Genomic DNA, 22,553 nt, shown 5'->3' with positions numbered 1-22,553 from the left:
ATTATAATTAAAAAATGTTTATTTATAATTAGTTACATCAGTATTGACGCTAAATTGCAGTAATACAAACTTTATTTATTTAAAGCATAAACATAATAGTATGATATCATGATATCATAGTTTATAGTATATTTAATGTTTCTATTTCTTATCCCAGGATATGTATATTATTTATGAAAATAATATATTAATATATATGATATATAGTAATGATGGAAAAAAAAACACATTGTGACTTTTGGTGTGATGTAATCATTTGGATGTGAAATTGGCATCCTTCAGAGACTATTAAGTTGTTATAGCCTAGAGTAAAGTATTCTAACGTATCAACATGTGTCTCAAGTCTGTCTGTGTTCCCTGTCATCAAGTTTAGGTCCAGCAGGTGGCACTCTTTCATGAGAACGTCTATCTCTCAATTTTTTCTTGGTGTGTGTGTGTGTGTGGTGTGTGTGATGCCTGACATACTTGGGTGTATAGTTTCAGTTCTGTCCAATTAAGGGCTTTGCACACAGCGTGTGAACAGGAGTGGGATTTAACCCAGGTTTTGATTACAAGAAGGTGGGAGTTGTTCATCCCACTGTAATGGTTAAATTCCCAGGGTAGTAAGGCATGCCATGTACGATTAGTGTATCTATTTATTGCTCCAGCTCATACAAGCATTGACTTCCAACTAGTAATGCAACAAATTTGACAAATTTAATTGCCCCGCAGTAGGATTATGCATGTCAATGTATGTTCTTTCAGGTATGAAATAACTGAGTATGCCTTAAATCAACGATTGAGTTTCTGCCACTGTTACACCTTCAGCTAGCTAATAAATCATTGATTACTCCTGCTGGTATTATTTTAACAAGGGTGGTGATTTCAGGAATATAACCTGATAGTCCAGTTCAGTAAGAACTCCTCAAGATATTGCCCTGAAGTTCCAGTCTAATTTAAAGACATTTTTTTCAAAACATAACAATGGACTGATTTCATAGCCAGTAGTTTTACTTCAGTCCATGTTCATCTTCATATGTTACTGACAGCTGCCAAAACAAAAATAATGAACAGACACAGATCTAAGGAAATAATGTTTCAAAACTGTGTCTAGTCATATAAATTATATCAACAGGTATAAAACAGCGACATGCCAAACATTCTTTCCACTGAGATCCACTGTATAAAGTTACAACAGGTTGATACTTTATGTACATGCGTAGCACACTATTTTTCCACTCTTAAAACAGTTTGATTTTAGATTTACATAACTGATGTATAGCTTTTAATTGAACAAGACACGTTTTCATAGGTATATCGCTCTACATATATACATATATCGTCCCTACCTTTTCTTTGGGATCAGAGGCAGCAGGTTTTGTTTGGGGTGATAAATGATAAACTTGACTATGTACGATGGGTAGACCGTAGACGTCTATAGGCTATTATTTTGAAGGCTATCTTTATGCGTAAAACTAAAGTGTGAAGTATTTTTATGTAAAACAATGCCTTGCTGATGCAAGATGGATGCGCACGTTTAAGTTCGTCTTGTACAGAAAAAAAAATCACCCAAATAATGACGTGTCGTTGACAGACAGCAACGTTGTTGATGGTGTAAAACTCGATCCACGTGCTCGCCTCTGTTTACACTGCTGCGTGATGACGTCACGACGAACCCCACCCCGTACGGCGGGCTGCCTGGCAACATGAGAGAGAGGGAGCAGGAAGATCATCTGCAGCCAGCTGAACAAACTGCACACTCTGGACATTAAAACTCAGAAATCAGAAACAACGCTCAACCGTACGATGGAGGACACAGAGACAGGTAACTGATTTGCTGAACGATCTATCTGTGACTGTGCTGTTGCCGAGAGCGTTTTTACTTTTGCCCCGCATGAAAGTTAGCAAACCGGCTAACTTTGTAGTGCGAGTAAAGTTACCGTTCGGACATTGGAAACATATGCTACTTTTCAAACATAAACAGAGCGTATTTTTTGTGACAGAAAGAACACGTTTGAGACTTTTGGAAGAAAACAAATCTCTTTATTTAAATCGAGTGCCAGCGTTTACCAAAATATCACGGAAATTGAATATTGCATAGCATTTATTTCGGTATATAACTTGCCGTTGAGCTACCTCAGTAAACACATAAACGAGGAAGCTGTCATTTTAACGTAATTTTAACTTAGGAAGGTACACTTGATGAACAATACTATTTCCATATTTTGAGAAATAACCCTGTACAAGTAGGTCACACCCATTTGACAGTTTCTCACGGGTGCAGTAAATGTCACCACTGTCTAATCAGTCACACTGTCTATTTCTGATCGCTCTGGAGCAGAAAAATGAGTGCATCCGTTTAGTTTGAAAGTACCGCCGTTTTATTTTATATCATTCTATGCCTGTGAGGTTATTTATTGAGGTCAAACAGGCCTAAGCACACGTGTTGGACTGCCAGTCTTTTGATTATCAAGAGAAAGAGGTGAATGTATGATCCACAGGTATGCTGTGAATGCGTTATACCTCTCATTTCTGCTTCCTTTCCTGTCATACACCTAACTGGGCTTTTCCGCTCCTGCTTGGTAGCCATCTGCTCTCTCACACTTTGACATCTTTACCCTTCCTCAAGGTTTGTCTATCACAACAGTTGTTTCTTAAGCAAGCGATTGTGGTTTTTGCTGCAATGCAACATATTTAGTCACACATTTGCACTGAAGCTTTTATGTAAGGTCCAGTTTAAGTGATGAAAAAGCAGTGTTTTGCTTTATTTTTATTTGCACATACCAAGACCTTGTAGCAATGTTTATTTGTTCATGCCTGGTAAAGAAGGCACCTCATTTCCCTTCAGCAAGTGCAGTCGTCTCCCAGCGCTGCAGAAATGTCATTTCCTGATGTCTGCATGTCATGTTTTTGGCCTCAAGGTGAAAAATATTGTAAATGTGACAGCTGCAGAATATTATGACAGATGTAACCTGTTACTGGTTGATAATTTATGGTTACTAATTTCAGACTGAATGAGGTCTGTATTGGTTAGACAATAAATAACAGCACAGTAGCCCTGGAGGAAACGCTAAGCTGGCAAAGTACATAATGTGTGGTGTCGTTCTATTTCGCTGAGAGGTGTTCCATCTTCATGGTATTTTTAAAACAACTGTCTCTTAGTCACAGTTTGTTGGGGGCTACTTGCCTCATGACCACAGTTCCTCTTCACTAGTGTAGATTTCCTGCTGTTCTCCCTTTCTGCCCGACATTATTTTCCTTAGTATTGCTTCTGACAGGCATTCATCAAAATCACATGATGACTTTCTTGTGCTCCTTTTTCTGTTTACACTAGCCACTGTTTCAGTTGTCAGTCTGTCAAATGAAATGGCAAATTGTTGTAATAATTGTCCTTGAAAGAGCTCGAGTTGTCAGACAAAAACTCAGACTGTCCTAGACTGTGTGTTCACTTCTTCTGCCTGCAGAAGTAAATTTACACCCTTCCTATTGTCATTATAAACATCATAGGAAGTTATGAGTTCTCTTTTTTTTTAAATAGTCATACTCTCTTGGCAACAGACAGTGAAGTCCATTTTGTTATCACTCTTTCGTGCGGGTCTCTATGGCAGCTGTATCCATGCAGGCACCATCTGTACCTGCATTTTTGTTAATGTTTTTCCTTGTCACTGTCACCTGTTGGATTTCAGCCTTTTCAGCCACCAGTATTTGAGGCCAAAAAGACATTTTGAAGCATCTCATTATAGATCTTTTACCTTTTTACACTCTCCCCAGTTTGTGTTGTAGAATTTCATGTGAAAGATTACCAATAAGGGGGTGAAAAGGAGCTAGCTTAACAGGTTTTATCGGGCTTGTTCTGACTGGCGCTGCTCAAAGGAGCTGTCAGGAGAGTGGAGTCTGCTCTTCTCTGATTGTGTGTACGGAGGTGACCTTTTTGATAACAAACATCTCTCTCTTTGTGCTTGCTTTTCCCCGCAATTGAGCGTGGTTTCCAATGGCTTTGCATAAATATGAGTTATCTTAATGCTTGAGTGGGAGTTTCTTTGATTCAGTAGTTCTCACTCACAGTGTCTGGAATTTGAGGTTGTCTTTGTGGAGCAGCACACAGTTTGGCCATGTGATATATTGTGGAAAACCTGATGTGTTTTGTTAGCGTTTATGTTGTTTGTGCATTTAAATACTTATGGTATAAATTTCTGGAAGTAAAGCAACACTTTTCAGACTGAGGCCTCATGCTTCAGTTGTGCTATTTTTGACTAATGACTGACTAATTTCTAAAATATAAAAAGCATCTTTCTGAGTTATTCCTGGCTGACACTATAGGCTTATGACTGTTGTTGCATTTCCATTACAGGTTTTATTTCCTTGCAATACTCGACAATACTCACATATCACACAATATGGGATTTGTAGCTTCACTGATGGAAGCTTATGGTCTTGGCTCAATTCATATGTTCAAAAATGAGACAGCCAGCCTTACCAATCTGTGTTGTTTTTCAACTCAGTCGTCTAATGAGATTGATAATGAGCAGTGGCCAACATTTTTGCCTTATTAGATTTTCAATGCTGCACAACTGGATGTTTTCAGCTGTGTGAGCAGTCAGAAGTCATCTATCACAGATGATATCCCCCTAACCATGTACAGCAGAGCTGCTGGAGTTAAAATTTGCTTTGCAAGAACAAAATCATACTTTCAAAATACTGTTTTTAAGTGTTTAGATTATGTTGTGACACATTTCATTAAGAGTAAACAATCTTTCACTAAGAGATGAGACTTGCGATCCACAATATCTCAATAAGAAATAAGAAATGCTGAATGGAAAAACTGATTTTTTTTTATGCTGATTTTTCATTTTTCATCATTGTAGACCAAACACAACTCAGCAACTCTCCTCCTCTTGAGTTTGTTCTATGTAGGTGGAACCGGATGTTTGTTTGCCAAAACTGTCATGTAAAAGTACATGTCAGTGCTGCATACCAGTTGTGGTTGTCAGAAGTCGTTTCAAAAAGAGCCCTTGAAGGGTTTGATGTGAGCCATTATTGAGCTGAAACATGGAACCCCAGGCTCTTAGCTGAACCTGAAAACCTGCAGGTTCAGTGGTGTCTGCAGATCTGCACATTTCATCTCAAAGATTAAAGGGAAATCCCCATCTATTTGAAAACTTTCATGTTTGAGGTGATTGTTGATATGAATGAAAGTTCATGCTTAAAAGGATTCCTGTATTCTATATGACAGACTGAACAGTCTCGCCTGCACTGTGCTGAATTTACTGTAGTGTCGAAAGCTAATGGAAACTTGGAATACAAAACTCGAATTATGTAGTCGCCATTTCATTCCTTCTTTACGGACACATTTTTCATTAACTTGTGAGATTTGGCTGTGCAGAGGTCTCGTCTGTCTGGCAGCTCTGGCATCAGACTCAATGTCTACCAACATGACACCGTAGGGAGAAACCTCGGGCCTCACTGTCAAATGGAGCCTGGTGAGTGTGTAGATTATCCTCTGTAAGTAACTTAACAGATAATTTTATTCACCAGTTGTTAAATATTTATGTATATATTGTGAAACAAGACTGTGAAATCCAGATAAAGCACAGCGTGCCAGTTTTAAGACAAAACTGACTAAATCTGTTCTCAGTTTTCTTTTGATTTGATGAAATATTAATAATGGTTAGTTGGAGTGTTTTGAACATAAGCCTGCCTGAGATGTGACTGAAACAGCTATAAGATAACTGCACAGAATAATGGGGGTTTTTTTTTGTTAAAAAAAAACCAAACTGAAGTTTTAGCATAATATATAGCATTATTTTTACAGGCCAGTTAAAATTCGATGTGGTAAGCTTGTATTAGAAATTGGGCATACAACACCAGCTTTGTCAGGCTCATAGACTCAGCCATGATGTGACAGTTGAGGGGACTCTTATCACTAAGGAAACAGCCTTCTTCTTCAATGTCAGGCTCCCTTATGTATCTAGGATAAGTCTGCATATGTTATACTTTGTGTTTTTCAGGATCATCTTGATTTAGTAAGTTCACCTTGTTTAAAGGGAACTAGCTTAAGCTTGATATTTCCTGTAGAGACATGAGAGTGATAACAATTTCTTCACCTAGCAGTCAGTTAGCTTAGCGTAGATGTAGCATATAACCCAATGTAAAACCACACTGTGTCACATTTCGGTTTCTGAAGAGATTAAACATTGAGGTCGGGGGATTTTGTCACCTATGAACAGAGTCAGGCTAGTGGTTTCCACCTGTCTCTCTTTCTGTTAAGCTAAGATAACCAGCCGCTGGTGGTAGCCTCATACTTGCCATACAGACAGACAGCAATGGAGCTAACTCTTGTTGATGCCACAGTGTCAAACTGTTCCTTTAAACACACGATATGTGGCTTCTGCTGGTAGAGGTGTAATAACAAAACAAAAGGCCTGTGAAGTGTGGGATCATGGGAGTTGTTGTCCTCATTGTTAAACAGCTACTGTTGTCAATGAAAATCTGTCTGATGTGACTCAGGTAGAAATGTTTGCAGACAATGTAATGTTATCACTTTATGTCGCATTCACAGGCTTCCTTTCTCACTCTCTGACTTTCTCCTAGTAGTTACAGCGACATGCAACCAGATAAAATACATTGTTACCTTGAATAAAATTACAGTTTTCTCTGGGTTTCGACATTGTTGGAAGGTTTTTTGGGATAATGAAAGTACACAGCTCAAAATATATGACAAAGTGGTTGTCGTTTTTAGACATTTTATTGCAGAAATTCTACATATTACGTCTTTAAATCAACTATTTTCTTGATGATTCATCTACAGTTCTACCACAAAGAGCCTCTATTAGATAGAAGCAGACTGAGACTGAGACGTGACACTCTCTCTGTAAATTTTAAATTCACTCAATCCATTTAAAGTACAGGCCTGTGTATGCGTTTCATCGGTGGGGTGTAGTCACTCCTCTGCCATGCACATGTCATGGGAACTTTGTGGACACTCTCACCGCATCCCCTGTCATTCATGTCCCATGACTGCTGTTTTAGGTTAATCATGTGACAGGGTTTGCCATGATTAGGAACTAATTGATCTCATGCTGTGCTCCATTAACCACTTAAAATTGTCTGTTTGTCCCAGGCCACAGTCTGAGTGGAGGCCATGGGTGCCGTGGCTTATTTTTCATGGTCTTATCTGTTTCGGTGTATGAATCAAAGATATTAAACAATTAAATTTCGAGAACATGATTACATATTTGGTTAGACGTTTAAACTTGGTTATACATGTTCAGTGTAGATTTTTGTAAATTAGATAATTTATCCAGTTCAAGCATATCAGTGATTTTTTTTTTCTTTTTTAAATAAGTGGCTCCAGGAGGACTGCAGTGTTTTGCCCATAAATATTTATGTAGTCTTGAAAAAATACATTCTCAGATGTTTCTCTCTCACAAACATACTGTGAAAAGGGGCCTATGAATGGAGTAGGACTGAAAGGTTAGTGTGTGTGAACATGGTTGTTGAATATGTCCATCTTTAGACTTCTAGTAGTAATAATGATGCACAGTTTGATTTCTTTTTAACAAAAAATGAATCAAAAGACCAAAAATTTGAGTAGCAAGCGAGTTTTCAAGCATTCACTGTCCTTGATGAGGGCCTATTTTGTTCATGTGTGCGTGCTGATACTCGATATTGTGCGTGGAGCGATTGTATGTGTGTCACTTCCTGGGCTGACCTTGCTGACTGGAAGCACAGTGTGATGGAGCCTTATCGCCGCCGCAGATCAGGGCACAGCACAGTGACAGTAGTTAGCCTCACGTGACCCAAGTGATTTGAACAGAACGCCATCACATCTTTCATTCTGCGTATAAATATAGTTAATCTTTCATGCATTTTAAAGTACATAGAGCTCGAGCTGAAAGTTGAGCAATCTGTTCTCCTCTGTCTGACATGGATGATTGTGGAATTTGTCCCCTGGTGCCTCAATACCTCCAGGACAGCAACCCATCCTTCCATCTTAATGCAAAGAATTTCCTGGAGATCACACAAACATGCTCCTCTGGCACTAGACTTACCACAAAGAGATGGCGGACGAGAACTTGGTGTACAGTGTGCATTTTTGTACTGATGAGATAATCAGACCATTAGTTGTTCTCTCTGACATTTTTTGTGCTTATGGGCTGCTCTCGTAAGCACTAGTCTAATACTGAAAGTCAAAATGCAGTTGTTTGAAAATGGATGTGGTTTATTTATGAATTACATTGTGGATATTGACTTTGGTCATGGCGGATGACGAACTTGTGAACTATCTTTAGTGCAATATTGTCAACATATTTGCTGTCCTTACCGCACAGAGAGCACTTTCCCTCAAGTATACACACACACACACACACACACACACACACACAACACCAAGTGTAGCCTCTGGCATCCTCTCTCCTCTGTTCTAGCAGTACTGGACTGCCCACCGTGGATTAACGCTTCTCTGTAATCTGGGACACTGCAGATTATGCTTTTCATCTAATGCACCCCCAACACACACACACACACACACACACACACACACACACACACACACTCATATCATGTGACCAGCCTGCACAAATGGGACTTCTTTTATTTCCTCCTTGGATGTCAGGCTTGATGATGAGGGTGGGAGGGAATTGACAGAGAGACCTGAGAGTATTGAAACTGGAGAGTCACGCAATATCTCTGCAGCATTAGCTCTGCTGACAGAGGCCAGCATCTGAAAACTGCACTGGTTTGACGCCAATGGATGTTTCAGGGGTGGAGAATTGAATTGACCTTTGGGATTACGGTGGAGAGGAAGAGGAAGTGTGTGTGTGAAGAGAGAGAGTGTGTGTCTGGTGCAAGCTACTTGAAGGGACAGGTAACTCATTAACAGCAAGAAAGGAGCAGAGAAACGAAAGGGGGAAAACCGACAGCGCTGTACTTTGGCTCTGACCTCCCGACTACCTGAAAGACAATACAAAACCTCCTCATTCGTACACACAGACACACACACACACACACACTTATCTGTCTGTCACGCACACCAGAGTCCAGGACGCCGTACACAAGGAGTCACAGAGCCAGCACGCGTCAGGATCACATGCGGACAATCAGCACTTGGCTGTTTTTGCTTAGGTAGTGGAGGTGGTGGAGAGTTGGTGTTCACTCCGACAAACAGCACACTACAGGTCGTAAGCATGGAGCCCCTGGAGGAGTACCACTCTCCGTTTGACTTTGAGCAAGGAGTCAACACCAACTACCTCTACCTCTCCCCGGCCTACAGCGACACGCCGCCCAGCTCGCCAACTGTCAAAACCAGAGGTAATCACAAGGAGGAAAGGGAGAGGCTGGGCGGAGGATGTGAGGAGTGTGTGTGCGTGTTGTGTATGTGTGTTTGCTGGACAGGAAGACAAAACATGGGTTTGGTAATTGGACTGGAAGAATTTGGGGGGAACGTAAATCTGTACAGCAGCAGCAATTTACTTTTCCTTCAATTTCAGACTTCAAGTTTCCTTTTTAGGTAGTTTGTTTGTGATGTTGTTGTTTTTTTTAGGAAATCGTCAAACTTCTAAATGAGATGCTGTTTATTTTGCTATGGTCATGATTGTCTTCACAGTACAACATGTTGTTTTGTTTTGTTTTTGGGTTTTTTTTTGAGCAAATGTAGGGGGTTTATCTTGCCTTCATCAGTGTGTTTCTTACTCAAAACACAGTAGTCTCAAATTTCCTCCATCTCTTCTGAACAGCATAAGAGTAGTTTACTAACAGCAGTAATAGTAATTTTGGTGCGTTGAAGCCCACACCGGTCTGCACCTCGCCGAGTGAAAGTTAGAAGTGATAATTATTTCATGTCTTTCAGGAATCCACATTTAGAAAATTGACTGGCAAAACAGATTTTGCTCTGTCTTTCAGTGTGGATTAGAGACCACACACACAGTCTGTGGTTTAATGTTTTACATCACACTCTGATTTGTTGAGTAAGATTAAATTGTACAGTATGTCAGGACCACATGTTGGTGGCAGCTGATGTGATGTGTCTCCACCCTTGTCCCATTGTCTCAAAATGTAATAATTTGAAGCTTTTGGGAAACTTGGTCTTGTGAATCAGAGATAACTTAATATCATCGGCTGAGTTTGGATTTTTTACACATAATACATGCTTTGTCATTGGGTCTTCACTACACCGGTCTGGTCATATTTTATTTGAACGGCAGGATTGTATTCCCCTAACAAAACCACCATCAGCTTCTAGACTGAAGGAAGTAATCTATCAAGTCCACATTTCTTAGCGCTGCTCATAAAAAATGGCTTAGTCACAAGAACAAAGCAATAACTATAATGCAGTTAACAAATGATTAAGCTGCATTAGTTCAGTCAAGATAAAACATTTACAGAGCTTTGCTTTTGAGTAGTTATCACAGAAGAAAATTCACTAATTATGAGCTTGCAGTTTGGTGAGTCTCTTAATATGTTCCTCTTTTCAGGCGTGCTTCAGCTGTGAAGCCTTGCTCCTCTAGTTAGTCGTTATGGATTTGAAAGCTACAGGGAGTCACGTGGTCATAAGGCAGGGTATGTTAGCCTAAGAAGAAATGAGCTAAAGCAGAGGGGCAGGGCAGCAAAACCAAAGCCCTGCCGCCGTCCACGTACAAACTTTCTCTTCCTCTCTCTTTGTTTTTCCTCTCTGGCCCCAAGTTCTTTCTGATGGAAATAAACCTTCTAGGCATAGATTTGCTGCACAGCTGCACGCACACTCAGACATACAGATCTCTAATTGCTGCCTGCAGGAGTGTATTACACAATTTGGCATAGCAGATAATGCAGACGGGGTGTCAGCTTACAGAACCTGTTCTTCTCACCTGGAGGAGGTGCTGGACTTCCGCTGTAATCCTACACAACCGTGTGTGTGTATGTTTGGGGCAGATAGGAACGCCTGAGCAGTGTAATGTAGGTTATCAAAATAAAAAAATACTACAAAGTACTGCTTGATAAAGAGCAGATTTATCCTATTGGTGACTGAAGCCTGGCTGTTGTAAGGGGAAGTGTCCATTACGTAATTAACATTACGACACTGCAAGCAGGTGCGTATCTGCATATTCTGTGTGTGTGTGTGTTTGTGTGTCACCAGTAATGGAAGGAGAGGGCAAATATTAGATTGTAGAAAGCGATATGAGGGGGGGAAGACCCTGAGGGCAGATGAAGTGTAATGCTTCAGAGGATCAGTGGGGGTGGTTTCAGCCCTGCAAGCTGTAAAGAGAATTTCCACTGTATTTCTTCTCACACAATTCCTGTAATGCCCACCTCCATTTCCTCTGTTAAATGATGTACTCATTTTTAGTTCAATCTCATGCATGTATTGACATAAATGTTTTCACTTGAGACATATCCAATTAGCTCTTTGTTTTCCCGTGGTATTAATTAATGGCAAAACAAGTAATGGCACAGCCTAGTCCTGAGCTTGTGTCAACACTATACGATTGGAAGGCTGAGAAATGCTCTCCAGACAGTCGTTAGGATATTAGCCTTTGTGGGAGTGTGCATTGTTAGATTCTCGTGATTTTGGCATCTCATCTCAGTCCTCTGCAAACGTTCTGTCTCATTTAAAATATTTTGAAAGTATGGGGAGTACAGGGGTGTGACATGAAACAGAGGAAGGGTGCCAAGCGTTTGGAATGAGGTGGGAGGAGAGGATGTGGTGTTTGTTGAGTGAAAAAAGATGTTTAAAGGTCAAGGATCATAGGATGGAAAGAGAATACTTCAGACCAAACGCATCAGTGAGGTTTGGTGTGGTCAGAGGTGGAACAAAGTTGAATCTTTCAGCCAGAGGGGGCAGTAAAACTCCTTCACAATCTGGTATGAAGTTAGTGTTGTGCATCTTCATAAATCAGTCATCTCAAACAGGTCCACAGGAGGGCTGGTGTGGCTGCAGGTTTTCTTTCCAACCAAGTAGCAGCACACCAGACTGGACTCATTTAGTCAACTGATCTCCGTCTTCAGACAGTTGATTGGTCAAACGGTGTGCTCTTGGTTGGTTGGCACAAAAACCTGCAGCCACAGCGGCCCTCCTGTGGACCAGTTTGAGATGCCTGTCATAAATGCATATGGATTCAGTCTATGACTCTTATGTTTGGAAATGCCAGCTTGAGAAGCTGCAGATGTAGCTAATGTGGTCAAAAAGAAATAAATCGATGTATAAAATCAATGAAGTTGAAATAAAATTCTATATAACACAAGGAGTGAATATTTGTTTCAGACGTTGAAATGCTTTTTAATAAACTCTACACATTTGTCTTGGTATTCAATATGAAGCTACAGCCGGCAGCTAGTTAGCCTAGCATAGCATAAATGGTGGAAACAAGGGGAAACATCTGCATAATATCTTGTTTGTTAAAGCGTTACGGGAAACTGAAGTCTGAAAATGAGAAGTTGTGGTTTTGTGGGGGCTTATATGTGTTGGACTATATCTTAGCCGGGTGCAGTGACTTTCAGGAGCGCCACCAGGTTGCATAGAAACTTATTTTTATTTATTTATTTATTTGATGTTAATTTGTATTGATTAAACTAACAAGATATAACATCCTGAGTGTTAGAGGTCCTGGTAGGCAGATTTAGCAGATTAGCATCATATTTTACAGACAGACTTGAGAGTCATTTAACTCTCAGCAAGAAAGCAAATTATGTATTATTTTCAGTGAAGGAGACCAACATGACAAATACCCAAAATATCAAAATAAATATTTAACCAACATCAGTCAGACAAATACGGGGTAAATGTTGTTCATTCAAAGAGGAAATAGTCAGTTAAACAGTGATATTTAGCCTTCCACTGTATTTACTAGGGACAATAATGTGATATGAAAATGTCTTGCTAGTACCATAAAGGTAGTGGGTTTAGAAGTGAAATTGCTTTTACAAGGAAAATGTTTTCATCAAATCTACTCTCGTGTCTGTTTGGGCGTTTTCTCAGTTTAAGCTTTAGTTCTGCCCTCCCTCCCTCCCTCCCTCCCGCTGAGGTAATAGCACAGTGTAGTCCCAAAGTTTCCCTACCAGTTCTTTTTTTGTGTTCTTGCGCATCATATTTTTGGCAGCGTTTCTATATTTTTAGTTTCACTCTGAATCCTTGAAATGCAAGGGAAGACCAGTTAAAAGAAAAACGACCTCAGAGACTAAGTTTGTGTCTCCCTTTTCCTGCTCACCTGCTGTTATCCTTTTGACGGACAGATCCTAATAACCCTTTTGCGCTTGTGTTCTCTCACGCTGTCTGAGCCCAGGATGTCTCCATCTAGAAAGTTCTTTGTATTATTGATGCACTGCTGCTCCTACTGGGCACAGCTCTGTCAGAAATGGCAGCATCAAAGGCACTGTATACTGTATGTCTGTGGAGTGAAAATATGAGTGTGTGTGTGTGTGTGTGAGGGAGAGAAAGTGTTTTGTGTACCTATACACTAGAAATGAATGTTTTTGGAGCAGGAAAGGCATTTGATTCTTGGTATCAATCACACAGCATTCTTTAACATTCTTAATTTTCCTGGTCTTGCTCTCTGATATCTTTTCTTCCTTTCTTCTTCTTATCCTGCCCAGGAACAGCTTGAGTTTGTCATTCAGAATCAGCTTCCCCTCTCATACCGCCTGTTCACTGTCACACGACAAACAAGGACACCTATATGTCTATGAAAAATAACAAATATTCTGCAACCTCAAAGCGGATGCACATGACTTGCCAAGTGGGAGGTATGGATGTAAGTTAACATTTTTTTTTATGTGACCTCCCAGGTTCCCAGCAGCATCCGGACCCAGTCCCAGAGATGGGAGAAGATGCAATGACGTCCGTCGGTCCCTCTTCCCCTCCCCCCACCATGACAGAGGAGGAGCGGCAGGAGCTGCAGGAGGAGTTGGTCAAGGTCAGGAGGGGGTCAGGGATCGAAGAGGTTGTGGTTCAAAGAGTCAGGATTGGGGTTATTTTTACAACTGCAATACATATACACCACTTTGCCTTTAAGGTCCAGTGTATATGTGTAATGCATACTTTGAGGGTATGTATTATATCTTTATTTCCAAACAAGGCCCAGCTGCCTTGGCTTCCCACACATACAGCTTTTGACGTTCTGTACGAGGAACACTGGCTTCCATATCAACAGTATCATTCAGGTCCCTTGTTGCCCCTGTAGCTCATCCAGCCACTTATCTCTCATCAGATGTTGGATTACTTTCCAATTTGTAATTCCCATGGCAGCCAATGTATCGAGCAGCACTTTCCAGATGATTGTACAGAGAAACATAAACCGTAGCTTCTTCTCTGTCATGATTCATTAGCGACTGGCGTTAGTTGACAGTTTTTAAGGAGTCAGAACTTTCCCAAATTATAAAATAGGTCCGCTCTGTCCAAACAGTGGCCACGTTCTGAGAGCTTTGGAACGGCTTCCCTTTGCGTATACAATAGGCAGTGGGGCATCAGCAATTATTTTCATGACCACTTAATCTAATTGTGTCTATAAAGTCTATAAAATAATGATTGACCGATTAATTAACCCATTGTAATCCACTTTTGCTCTCTGTGCATTCTTACCGTTTGTTACTCACTTGGACTAAGGTAGAGGCAAAACATTTAAAACCTCAAAACTTTTAATGCATTTCTTACTGTCTGCGTGTGTGTTTGTGTGTGTGCACGCAAGGTTGAGGATGAGATCCAGACTCTGTCCCAGGTGCTGATGGCCAAGGAGAAGCGGGTGGCGGACATTAAGAGGAAGCTTGGCATCACACCTCTCAACGAGCTGAAACAAAACATCACCAAAACCTGGCAAGAAGTCACCACCTCCACCGCGTAAGTTCCTCCACGCACATCACAGTCTCACGCTTTTGCCTCTTGATTTTACGCCATTGCTCCGTCAATGTCGAGTTTCTTTCTGTATCCGAATGCCCTGAAAACTTGGTTAACTGTCAGTACTACTGAGAGAGAGTTCTTTCTCTTCTGAACAATGTGGAAGAAGATGTCAGAGATCATGACAGCCTGCCTCTATGACTGTTTGACGGGGTCTTTATTACAGGAAATGAGGAGCCTTCTGATGCTTTGAGGCTTTTTCAAAACTAAAACGAATGAAATGTTTTTTTCCTGACCTTGATGCCACTTTCTGGTCTTTGATCTCTCTGTCTCCTTTCATCAGTTACATATCCTCTGGTTTTGCTGCCTATCACTTCTCCATCTCTCACCCTCTCTGTCTCGCCGTGTCTCTTTCAGCTATAGGAGGACATCTGAAACGCTGTCTCAGGCGAGTCTGAAGGCTACAGCTGCGTTCTCCAATGTGGGTTCTGCCATCAGCAGAAAACTCGAGGATGTCAGGTCAGTCAGACAGGAGACGTCAGTGCGACAGCATGTTCAGTAAAAGTAAAAGTGAATAACAGTTGGTGATCCGTTTTTTGATCCATTCGTCCTCCAAATATTCTGCTTCTTATCTGAGTAATCTGATGATTTATGTTCTAGAAATTGCTCAGAGATCTCAAAGTTAGGTGAGCCGGGAGATTGAGTCCGTATCTGTGATATGGTTTCACAAGCGGGGGACAGGACTATTTGTTTGGCGGGAGCAGTGACTTCCATAACCTCCAGTAAAAGTGCAGCTTGTCATTTTTACATGTCAGTTTATGTACAGATTACACAATCAAGATATTACATGTTAATCAGGGAGCTAGTGCTGATAGGCCTGCTGCTTCCCTTTGTTTCTAGTCTTTGTGCTAAGCTAAGCTAGCTGCTACACAAACTTTCTTTTTGCAATGTGTTCGGAAAAGACTGCAAAAAGCATCTAACTCCTACAGAAGAACTATTAACCCTCTTTTTCAGATACTGACTTACATTTCTTTCCTACTATCTCTTTAATTGTTTAAAAAACACAGTTCTTACACGTGTTGCTCATCAAATTCTACCGACTAAACTGAAGCCAGGGTCACATCTGTGTGTAAATGTCATGGTAATAACATATTTGTGCACACAGTTTGGTGTCCTTGTTTTTGTTCATGGTCTGATGTGATGACTCCCTTATGTACCTCCATCAATGACCAGTTTTACTGCTTATGATCTTTAAATGCACATCTAATTACATTACAGTTCTCAGCTACCAGCTGGTTGCCATAAATCTAACTGATTGATTTTCTGTCCGCTTACAGAGTGCCAAATGCTTCCCCTCTTAAGATCCGAAAATACATTATTGTTAGTATTTCCTGGTTAAATAAGGCTTAAAAGACCCACAACAGAATCTCCGGTTCAGTACGGTAAACCCCCCCCCACCTCTCTCCTGATCCTAATCTGTCCTCTCTCCCCTCATCCTTCTTCTCTCTGGATTACTGAGCTGCAAACAAGATTATTAGGCTCCTCAAAGCACCAGTGTGCTGAGAAATGCAGGTTGATGAGCCTGAACACAGAGCTGGTTTGGTTTGGGGGCGGGGAGAGTGAAGAGCAACTTGACAGGGGTCAGAGGGTGTGTGTGTGCGTGTTTGTACATGCCTTATGCTTGTTTTGTGTGTGTGTGTGTGTATGTGTGTGCTTGATGACAAGATATTTCCCCCATGATATACAGGATTAGCACACACCCATTGTGATAATACACAATCAATCTTAATGGGATAAAACGGGATTTATAGGATTTATGCACTTAGAATGTTCACTCATTCAACATATATTAGAATACTGATGGTTTGTACTGTGTATGTGTGAATGTGTGTGTGTGTGTCTTTTTCTCTTATTCTCTTGTTCTTTCTGTGTAAACTTGTCTGTGCTGTGCTAAGATAACCACTAACCCCCTCTCTTCTCCATAATGCTGTCGGATAGCATACGATCATTGCAACACTCGACTAGTATGCCTGTCATGAGGTAAGGGGACTCGGTCGGGTTTGTGTTAATGTGACTGGCACACAGTGGTGCCCTCTGAGCTAGAAATGTTGGATAAAACTTGAACGAGCTAAAGGCTGGGGAAAAGAGACTTCTGTCTCATTCTAGTCCTTGTTTTTAATTTTATAGATGTATGAAAAGGTCTTGAGTGTGTACGTTGAGGTTGCCAAGAGCAACCACCACCAAGAGCCACTTAATCAGCTATCAGTGAAGCTGCAGCTTTAATAATCTTGCCTGGACAGACCTCTGTTTTGTCAGAGCTTACAGAGCAGCAAAAATCCTGTCTCGATGTGAATTTGGAAATGCCTTTTTTCAGAAATAGCTCACTACGATTGAATTTGTGGATTATGAACTGATTTGTTGATTAAATAATTAATTAATATCGGGACGTAATGAAAAATATTTCCTAGAAACATCAAGATGAAGAAAACCAGATGACATCTGTATTTTCATTTAAAATTACGAATCTCTCAGAACTTGGAAACAAAATGAATCTGTCGTTCACATAGCTGATTAATTGTCGTTGGGCTAATCGGCTGATTGTTTGATGTCTGTGTGAGAGTTCCTCTTCAAAACATACATAGGCCTCTCCAACAAAAGCTCACAAAGTGTTTCTGGAGAGTCAAAAACCTCCTGCAGCTCTCTGTAAATGTACGATTTAATATTTTCTCCTAGATGTATTCAGAGCTGTATGAACCCAAACGCAGCTTTACTTAATGCCACAAATTGGTGTTTTAGTAGAATATGCTGCCTTGTCCTTCCATGCCGTTCACTCTCTTGATGGTGTTTTCACATAAATCGACACCTCTCAGAAGTTTTTCAGTGGAGCAGAATAGAACGGGGTCACCTCAGAAACTCCTGCATTGTCTGAGTATCAGATAACATGACCTCTAAAGGTGTGAATACGCCGAATGTCCCGCTCCTTCCTTTATGACGGGGCGGCTTGTTGTCTCCATCTCCACTTTCCCATACTTGTGGCAGAGTGTGTGAGCACGTGAGACATGTTGGAAATACTGTCACGCTCAGCCTCTTATCTTGTCCCTTGTATGTTTTTTTTTTCTTTTCTTTCTTTCACAGGAACGCGCCAACTTTCAAGTCATTTGAGGGGAGAATGGAGACGTTTAAGGTAGCTGACTAAAAACTGTGACCGGTGTGCACATTTTCACACATGTCTGCATCAAAATGTCTAAGTGGCTGTGTGTTACAGCCCAGCCTGTGTATAGAACCATGTATACAGGAAATGACAGTGATTTAGTTCCATTGTATTCAGCACTGAGCTGGTCAGGTGCTTTGTGCAGTAATCTAACTCAATTGTAAACAGCATCCTTCAGTCAGGGATGTTTCTATTTGTTTCTATCGGCTTTATCTAATATTCCTAGAGGTCACAGACAGTTTGTTGAGCCTTTTTTGTGTCGGGAAAAACACAGATTCATCTCAAAGTTTCTTTCCAGACAACATTCAGATTTAAACTGTGTAACCTGTGCTGAACAGTGACCACAAGTGGCAAAAAATAACACATTGGGTTTCTCCTCATTTCCCAACGTTATTGAGCCAGTTTCTTGAAACGGCGTCATTTTTCGGTGCCCTGACTGAGGCAGAATGTTGTGCACCAGTAGCACAAATAGCGAAGAATCGTAAAGACCAGCAAACTGATCTAGAAATCACAGTTACGCAGCGACATTAGCCCTCATAAGCACATAGCAGCTGGATTCCTCAGTACGCTGAATGACATGCAGTTGCTTTTGATTGCTTTTGAATTGAGCTTTTAATTTGTAAGAGAAAGATTGTGTTATTTTTTACTCTTTTTTTTATTTTGCACGTGTACAAAACGAATTGTTAACTTGGGCTACGGGACTCAATTGTTTCATTTTTCTTCCTCTTTGATTCTCATCTGAATGACCAGGGCAAGACCAAGATGAGTCCATCAGCATCCACCACTAACCCTGACAACCAGGACGGCGGCGGCGGCCCTGCCTCTGAGTCTTTGCTCAGTCAGCCTGAAGACTTGCCCTCCCAGGAGGCGCCGATGAACTAAGACCTGACCTCCCAGCCGCCCCTCCTCACTTGACCCTCTGACCCCGGGACCATCAACACTTGCCCCCTAAACTTTTGTGTGTCAGTCTCCCTTTATTGAAAACAAATGACTTACCACAGCCTTCCTTGTGATCTGATTGTCTGGTCCTTTTTGTCTGACACGTGCGCTCACTTGTTAACCAGTGTGGGTACTGAAAACGTGGGACGGGTGCAGGCATGTGGTCTCGTGCCGATCGTATGTTCTTGAGTCTATCCTGACTCGCTGTGAGAGAAATCCCCCCCCCCTGCTGTGCTGCTTTGCTTTTCCTCCTGCACTCCTTACTTCTCTGCCTTTGTCTAAGCAGCAAAGCTCAGATGCCAAACGTGTTCATAGTTAATTTGGTTCTTTATCAAATTGACACCGTTTCACATTTTATGTTTGCTTGAGTAGAAAATTGCACAAATGTAGAAAGATTTATACATGTAGAAAGTTGAGTAGAAAAGGGTTTACACAGAGCTTTGTTCTTTTTATGTGAACCAGGCAGATGTTGGCTTGTTGCTTTTGCATGGCCCTTATTATATGTTGGAGTTACTGTTAAGCACTAGTTTTGTCTGGCTCCATTTTGGGGCCATTCTTGGTTTACTATGGGTTTCCATTGTGGGGCCGATGTGATTTCTGTCTCCTCGTTATATGAATTTTAGGAAACCACACAATCTAAAATTAGTCTAACACTGTTCAGAGTATGAATGTATGCCTTTTTGTGTCGTCTGGATGCAACACTTTGTATAATTTAACCCACAGTAGTGAGCTACTGATTCAGTGTGTCACGACTGCAGCCCCCTTGGCTCCAAAGCTGGAATTTCAAAGCACACTTCAGAATAAAAACCATCCCTTTTTTCCATTGTTAAGAGTCTGTCAGAAAATGATCTCCACGCTTAGATAGTTACAGGAAAACAGCCAAGATCAGCAGAACAGAGGCAGAGCAAACACACAGTCAAGGTTCGGCCTTGACCCAAGCTTAGAGCGAAGTAAATGTGTCTCTTCCACAGCCAGAGTCAATATTTTAACACTTGTCCATTGTTTCTGTGTGGGAGGTAACACCTAGGCAAACCTACGCCCTTTCTGTCATGCACATAAAAAAGCAAGGCAAGAGTCTCTGCTGGGTGTTATTTTGTACACTGATACAGGATAATTATGTAAAAAATAGGTTATCTTAGTTTTTCTTTCTTAGTGGTATGAGTCTGGAATCTTGCTTGTTGGCTGGTTAATCCATACTGAATTATCCTAGCAACTATTGAATGGACTGCCATGTAATTTGGGTCATTTGCGTCCCCCTCAGGATGAATTGTAATAACTTCCCATTGTAGCACCCTCATCAGGCCTAAATTTCACTTTGCCCAAATCTTTGTTTTATGACTAAATATTTGCAAGGCTAATGACATTCCCACCAGTAAATAGCAAATGTTAGCATGTTAACACGCTAATGTAAGGCATGCATTCTGCCTGATTACCATCAGCATGTTAGCAGTGTTCAGTCTTGATCTTGTTCCTACTAAATTTTTATTTTGGGAAGTTTCTAGAAACGTGCATGAATAATAAGAGCGTTGGCAAACTGCAGGATCATGACCAGTGTTTGCTGAAAATGCTGCTGTATCACAGACTAAACATCTTTTCTAAATGAGAAGTGTATGAATTAGTTAAGTATTAGTCAGCTTGCAAAATACAGACCTTTACAAAACTTTACGATCACATGCTGCTGCATATGTTTATATCATAGACACTATTAAACACCTGAATAGTTAACCTTCACCAGACATTTTTCTAGTCGACTAATCTGCACAGGGTTACTCACTGAGGTTGAGTAAAACGTGAAGGGCAAACAGAGCTGATCTGAACACAGCTATCGTCTTCTCTGGTGCCCAAATGGAGGTCACAGACACTTCTCCTGTGCCAGGACAGGACCAGCCCGGTACACGTCTTCCCCTGCTGGTGGACAGCTGGCTCAACATCAGTGTGATGGATTTTCAGCAGCGCTACAGTATCTCATGTCCTCGTTTAACACTTTCCAGCCATGACCTGGTTCACTGAGAGAATTCATTAGAGCGTTTTATCACAGACACGAGGCTTCTATTTGTATTTAGTTGTATACACAGCTCACACACAGGATTTGTTTGTTCTTTAATTGGAGCCATGGCGCTAAGAGATGTACTCTAATTAAAAGATACCTCTGAAGTGACCTGATTCTGAGTCTGAGTATAACAATAGGTGAAAATGGGAATCCTGGGGGTCACTCAAGTTCCCCAAGTGTACATACAACTGTATTTGATGGATCATAAAAGATGTCTTTTATAGTAAAAACACCTATGGTGATAAATAATGTGAGTGTTATATCTTGGGTTAAAACTGAAACTGAGGACAAAAACAGCATTAGGACTGCAGTATGTTGATTGAACACAAGAGGGCAGCCAAGAACAGAGACAACACCTGGTGGCTTCATTTTTTTTTTTTTTTTTTTTTATTTTCCTCAAAACCAGACTGGATCAGATTGCCTGGAGACAAGGCCGACTGCTCCTACTGGGCTGACTCATAGATTTAACTGCTGCTGGTAGACTTAGTCGTGCTCTCCCTCGAAACCCAGTCTCAGGAGGACACTGAGGAAATAAGAGAAATAAGAGTAGAGAAAATAAGAGTCCCAAAATGTTTTTAAGCTTCAAACTATGAGCAGTGAGGGTCTGATTTGAATGATGAGCTTTTGCTGAACAGTTTGTGTTATTTCATATGATTATTTGTAGTTTTGTCTTTGCTTCTCCACTGGTCTTAGGTGGGCAGGACTGAGGAAGTTGATGTGCTGTGTTTGTCGGGACAAATCAGGATTTAAATTGAAACTTTACAAACAAAGGAGTCTTTGACACCTCATGCCATAAAGAAGAGTGTCTGTAGGGAAATGCCAAGATTCTATTTAAAATGGCGACAAAAGCAGAAGCACAAATTTAGATTTCACTGTAATAATGTGGTTTGTGTCTGGTAGGGAAAAGTTAGTCACTCGTAGTCCATTGGGGGTTTTGAAGTCTTTTGTAAATCAAACAAGTCTCTTTTTTGTTGAGAAAAGTGAAAATTAATCAAACAGTTCCATTATCAAATTTAAGGGCCTTTTTCATCAAAGTGTTCTGATTATTAACAGTCACCATTTTCAAGTGTTTTTTGTGTGGGAGAGGAAAGGAGGAACAGTTCAAATGTTTTACACAAGTAAAAGCTAGTAACTACAGCTGTCATTCATATCTGAATGTGGTGAAGTGGAAGTAAAAAGTGGCACAAAATTTAAATACTAGTCAAGTACAAGTAACTCAAAAGTGTACTCAAATGTTCAATTTTTCCTGTTGCTTTTTACTTTCAAGTGTATCTTTTGACCCACAGCGTTGCGTGAAGTGTTCTTTGAACTCAGCAGCGATGAGAGAAGACACAGTGACAGCGTCTAACAAACAGCTGCCAAAAAATCTTTATTCAGTTATAACCAGATGCCTCCAGAGTCTTCCAGTCACACAGATCACTCTGGAGAAGGTCTAAACTGCACACAGAGTCAAACAACAACAGCACCAGAACAAAATTTGTCAGTAAACACCATTTACAACAAGAACAAAGGCAGTTTCTACACAGGTTGGATAAGAAAAAAAAAATTGATACAGGTGTTAACAGTCAGCG

The 22,553-nt window shown here is 40.7% G+C and overlaps 1 protein-coding gene across 2 annotated transcripts; it reads left to right on the top strand.

Moving 5' to 3' along the window:
• Positions 1-1,647: 1,647 nt before the first annotated feature.
• On the top strand, positions 1,648-19,762 carry tpd52 (tumor protein D52). Of its 2 annotated transcripts, none has more exons than XM_046417709.1 (6): positions 1,648-1,804; positions 13,738-13,865; positions 14,637-14,785; positions 15,200-15,301; positions 17,918-17,966; positions 18,744-19,762. In XM_046417709.1, the coding sequence occupies exons 1-6, from the start codon at positions 1,786-1,788 to the stop codon at positions 18,873-18,875; spliced, it is 579 nt and encodes a 192-aa protein (XP_046273665.1). In that variant the 5' UTR covers positions 1,648-1,785; the 3' UTR covers positions 18,876-19,762. The 2 variants fall into 2 exon arrangements, with proteins under 2 accessions (XP_046273665.1, XP_046273664.1); XM_046417708.1 differs by lacking the exon at positions 1,648-1,804 and adding an exon at positions 8,900-9,288.
• The last annotated feature ends 2,791 nt before the right edge of the window (positions 19,763-22,553 follow it).

This window comes from Scatophagus argus, chromosome 17, assembly GCF_020382885.2.
Source record: "Scatophagus argus isolate fScaArg1 chromosome 17, fScaArg1.pri, whole genome shotgun sequence".
NCBI lineage: Eukaryota > Metazoa > Chordata > Actinopteri > Scatophagidae > Scatophagus > Scatophagus argus.
Note: the sequence above shows the minus strand (reverse complement) of the source record. Positions and strands in the feature narration are given on the sequence as shown.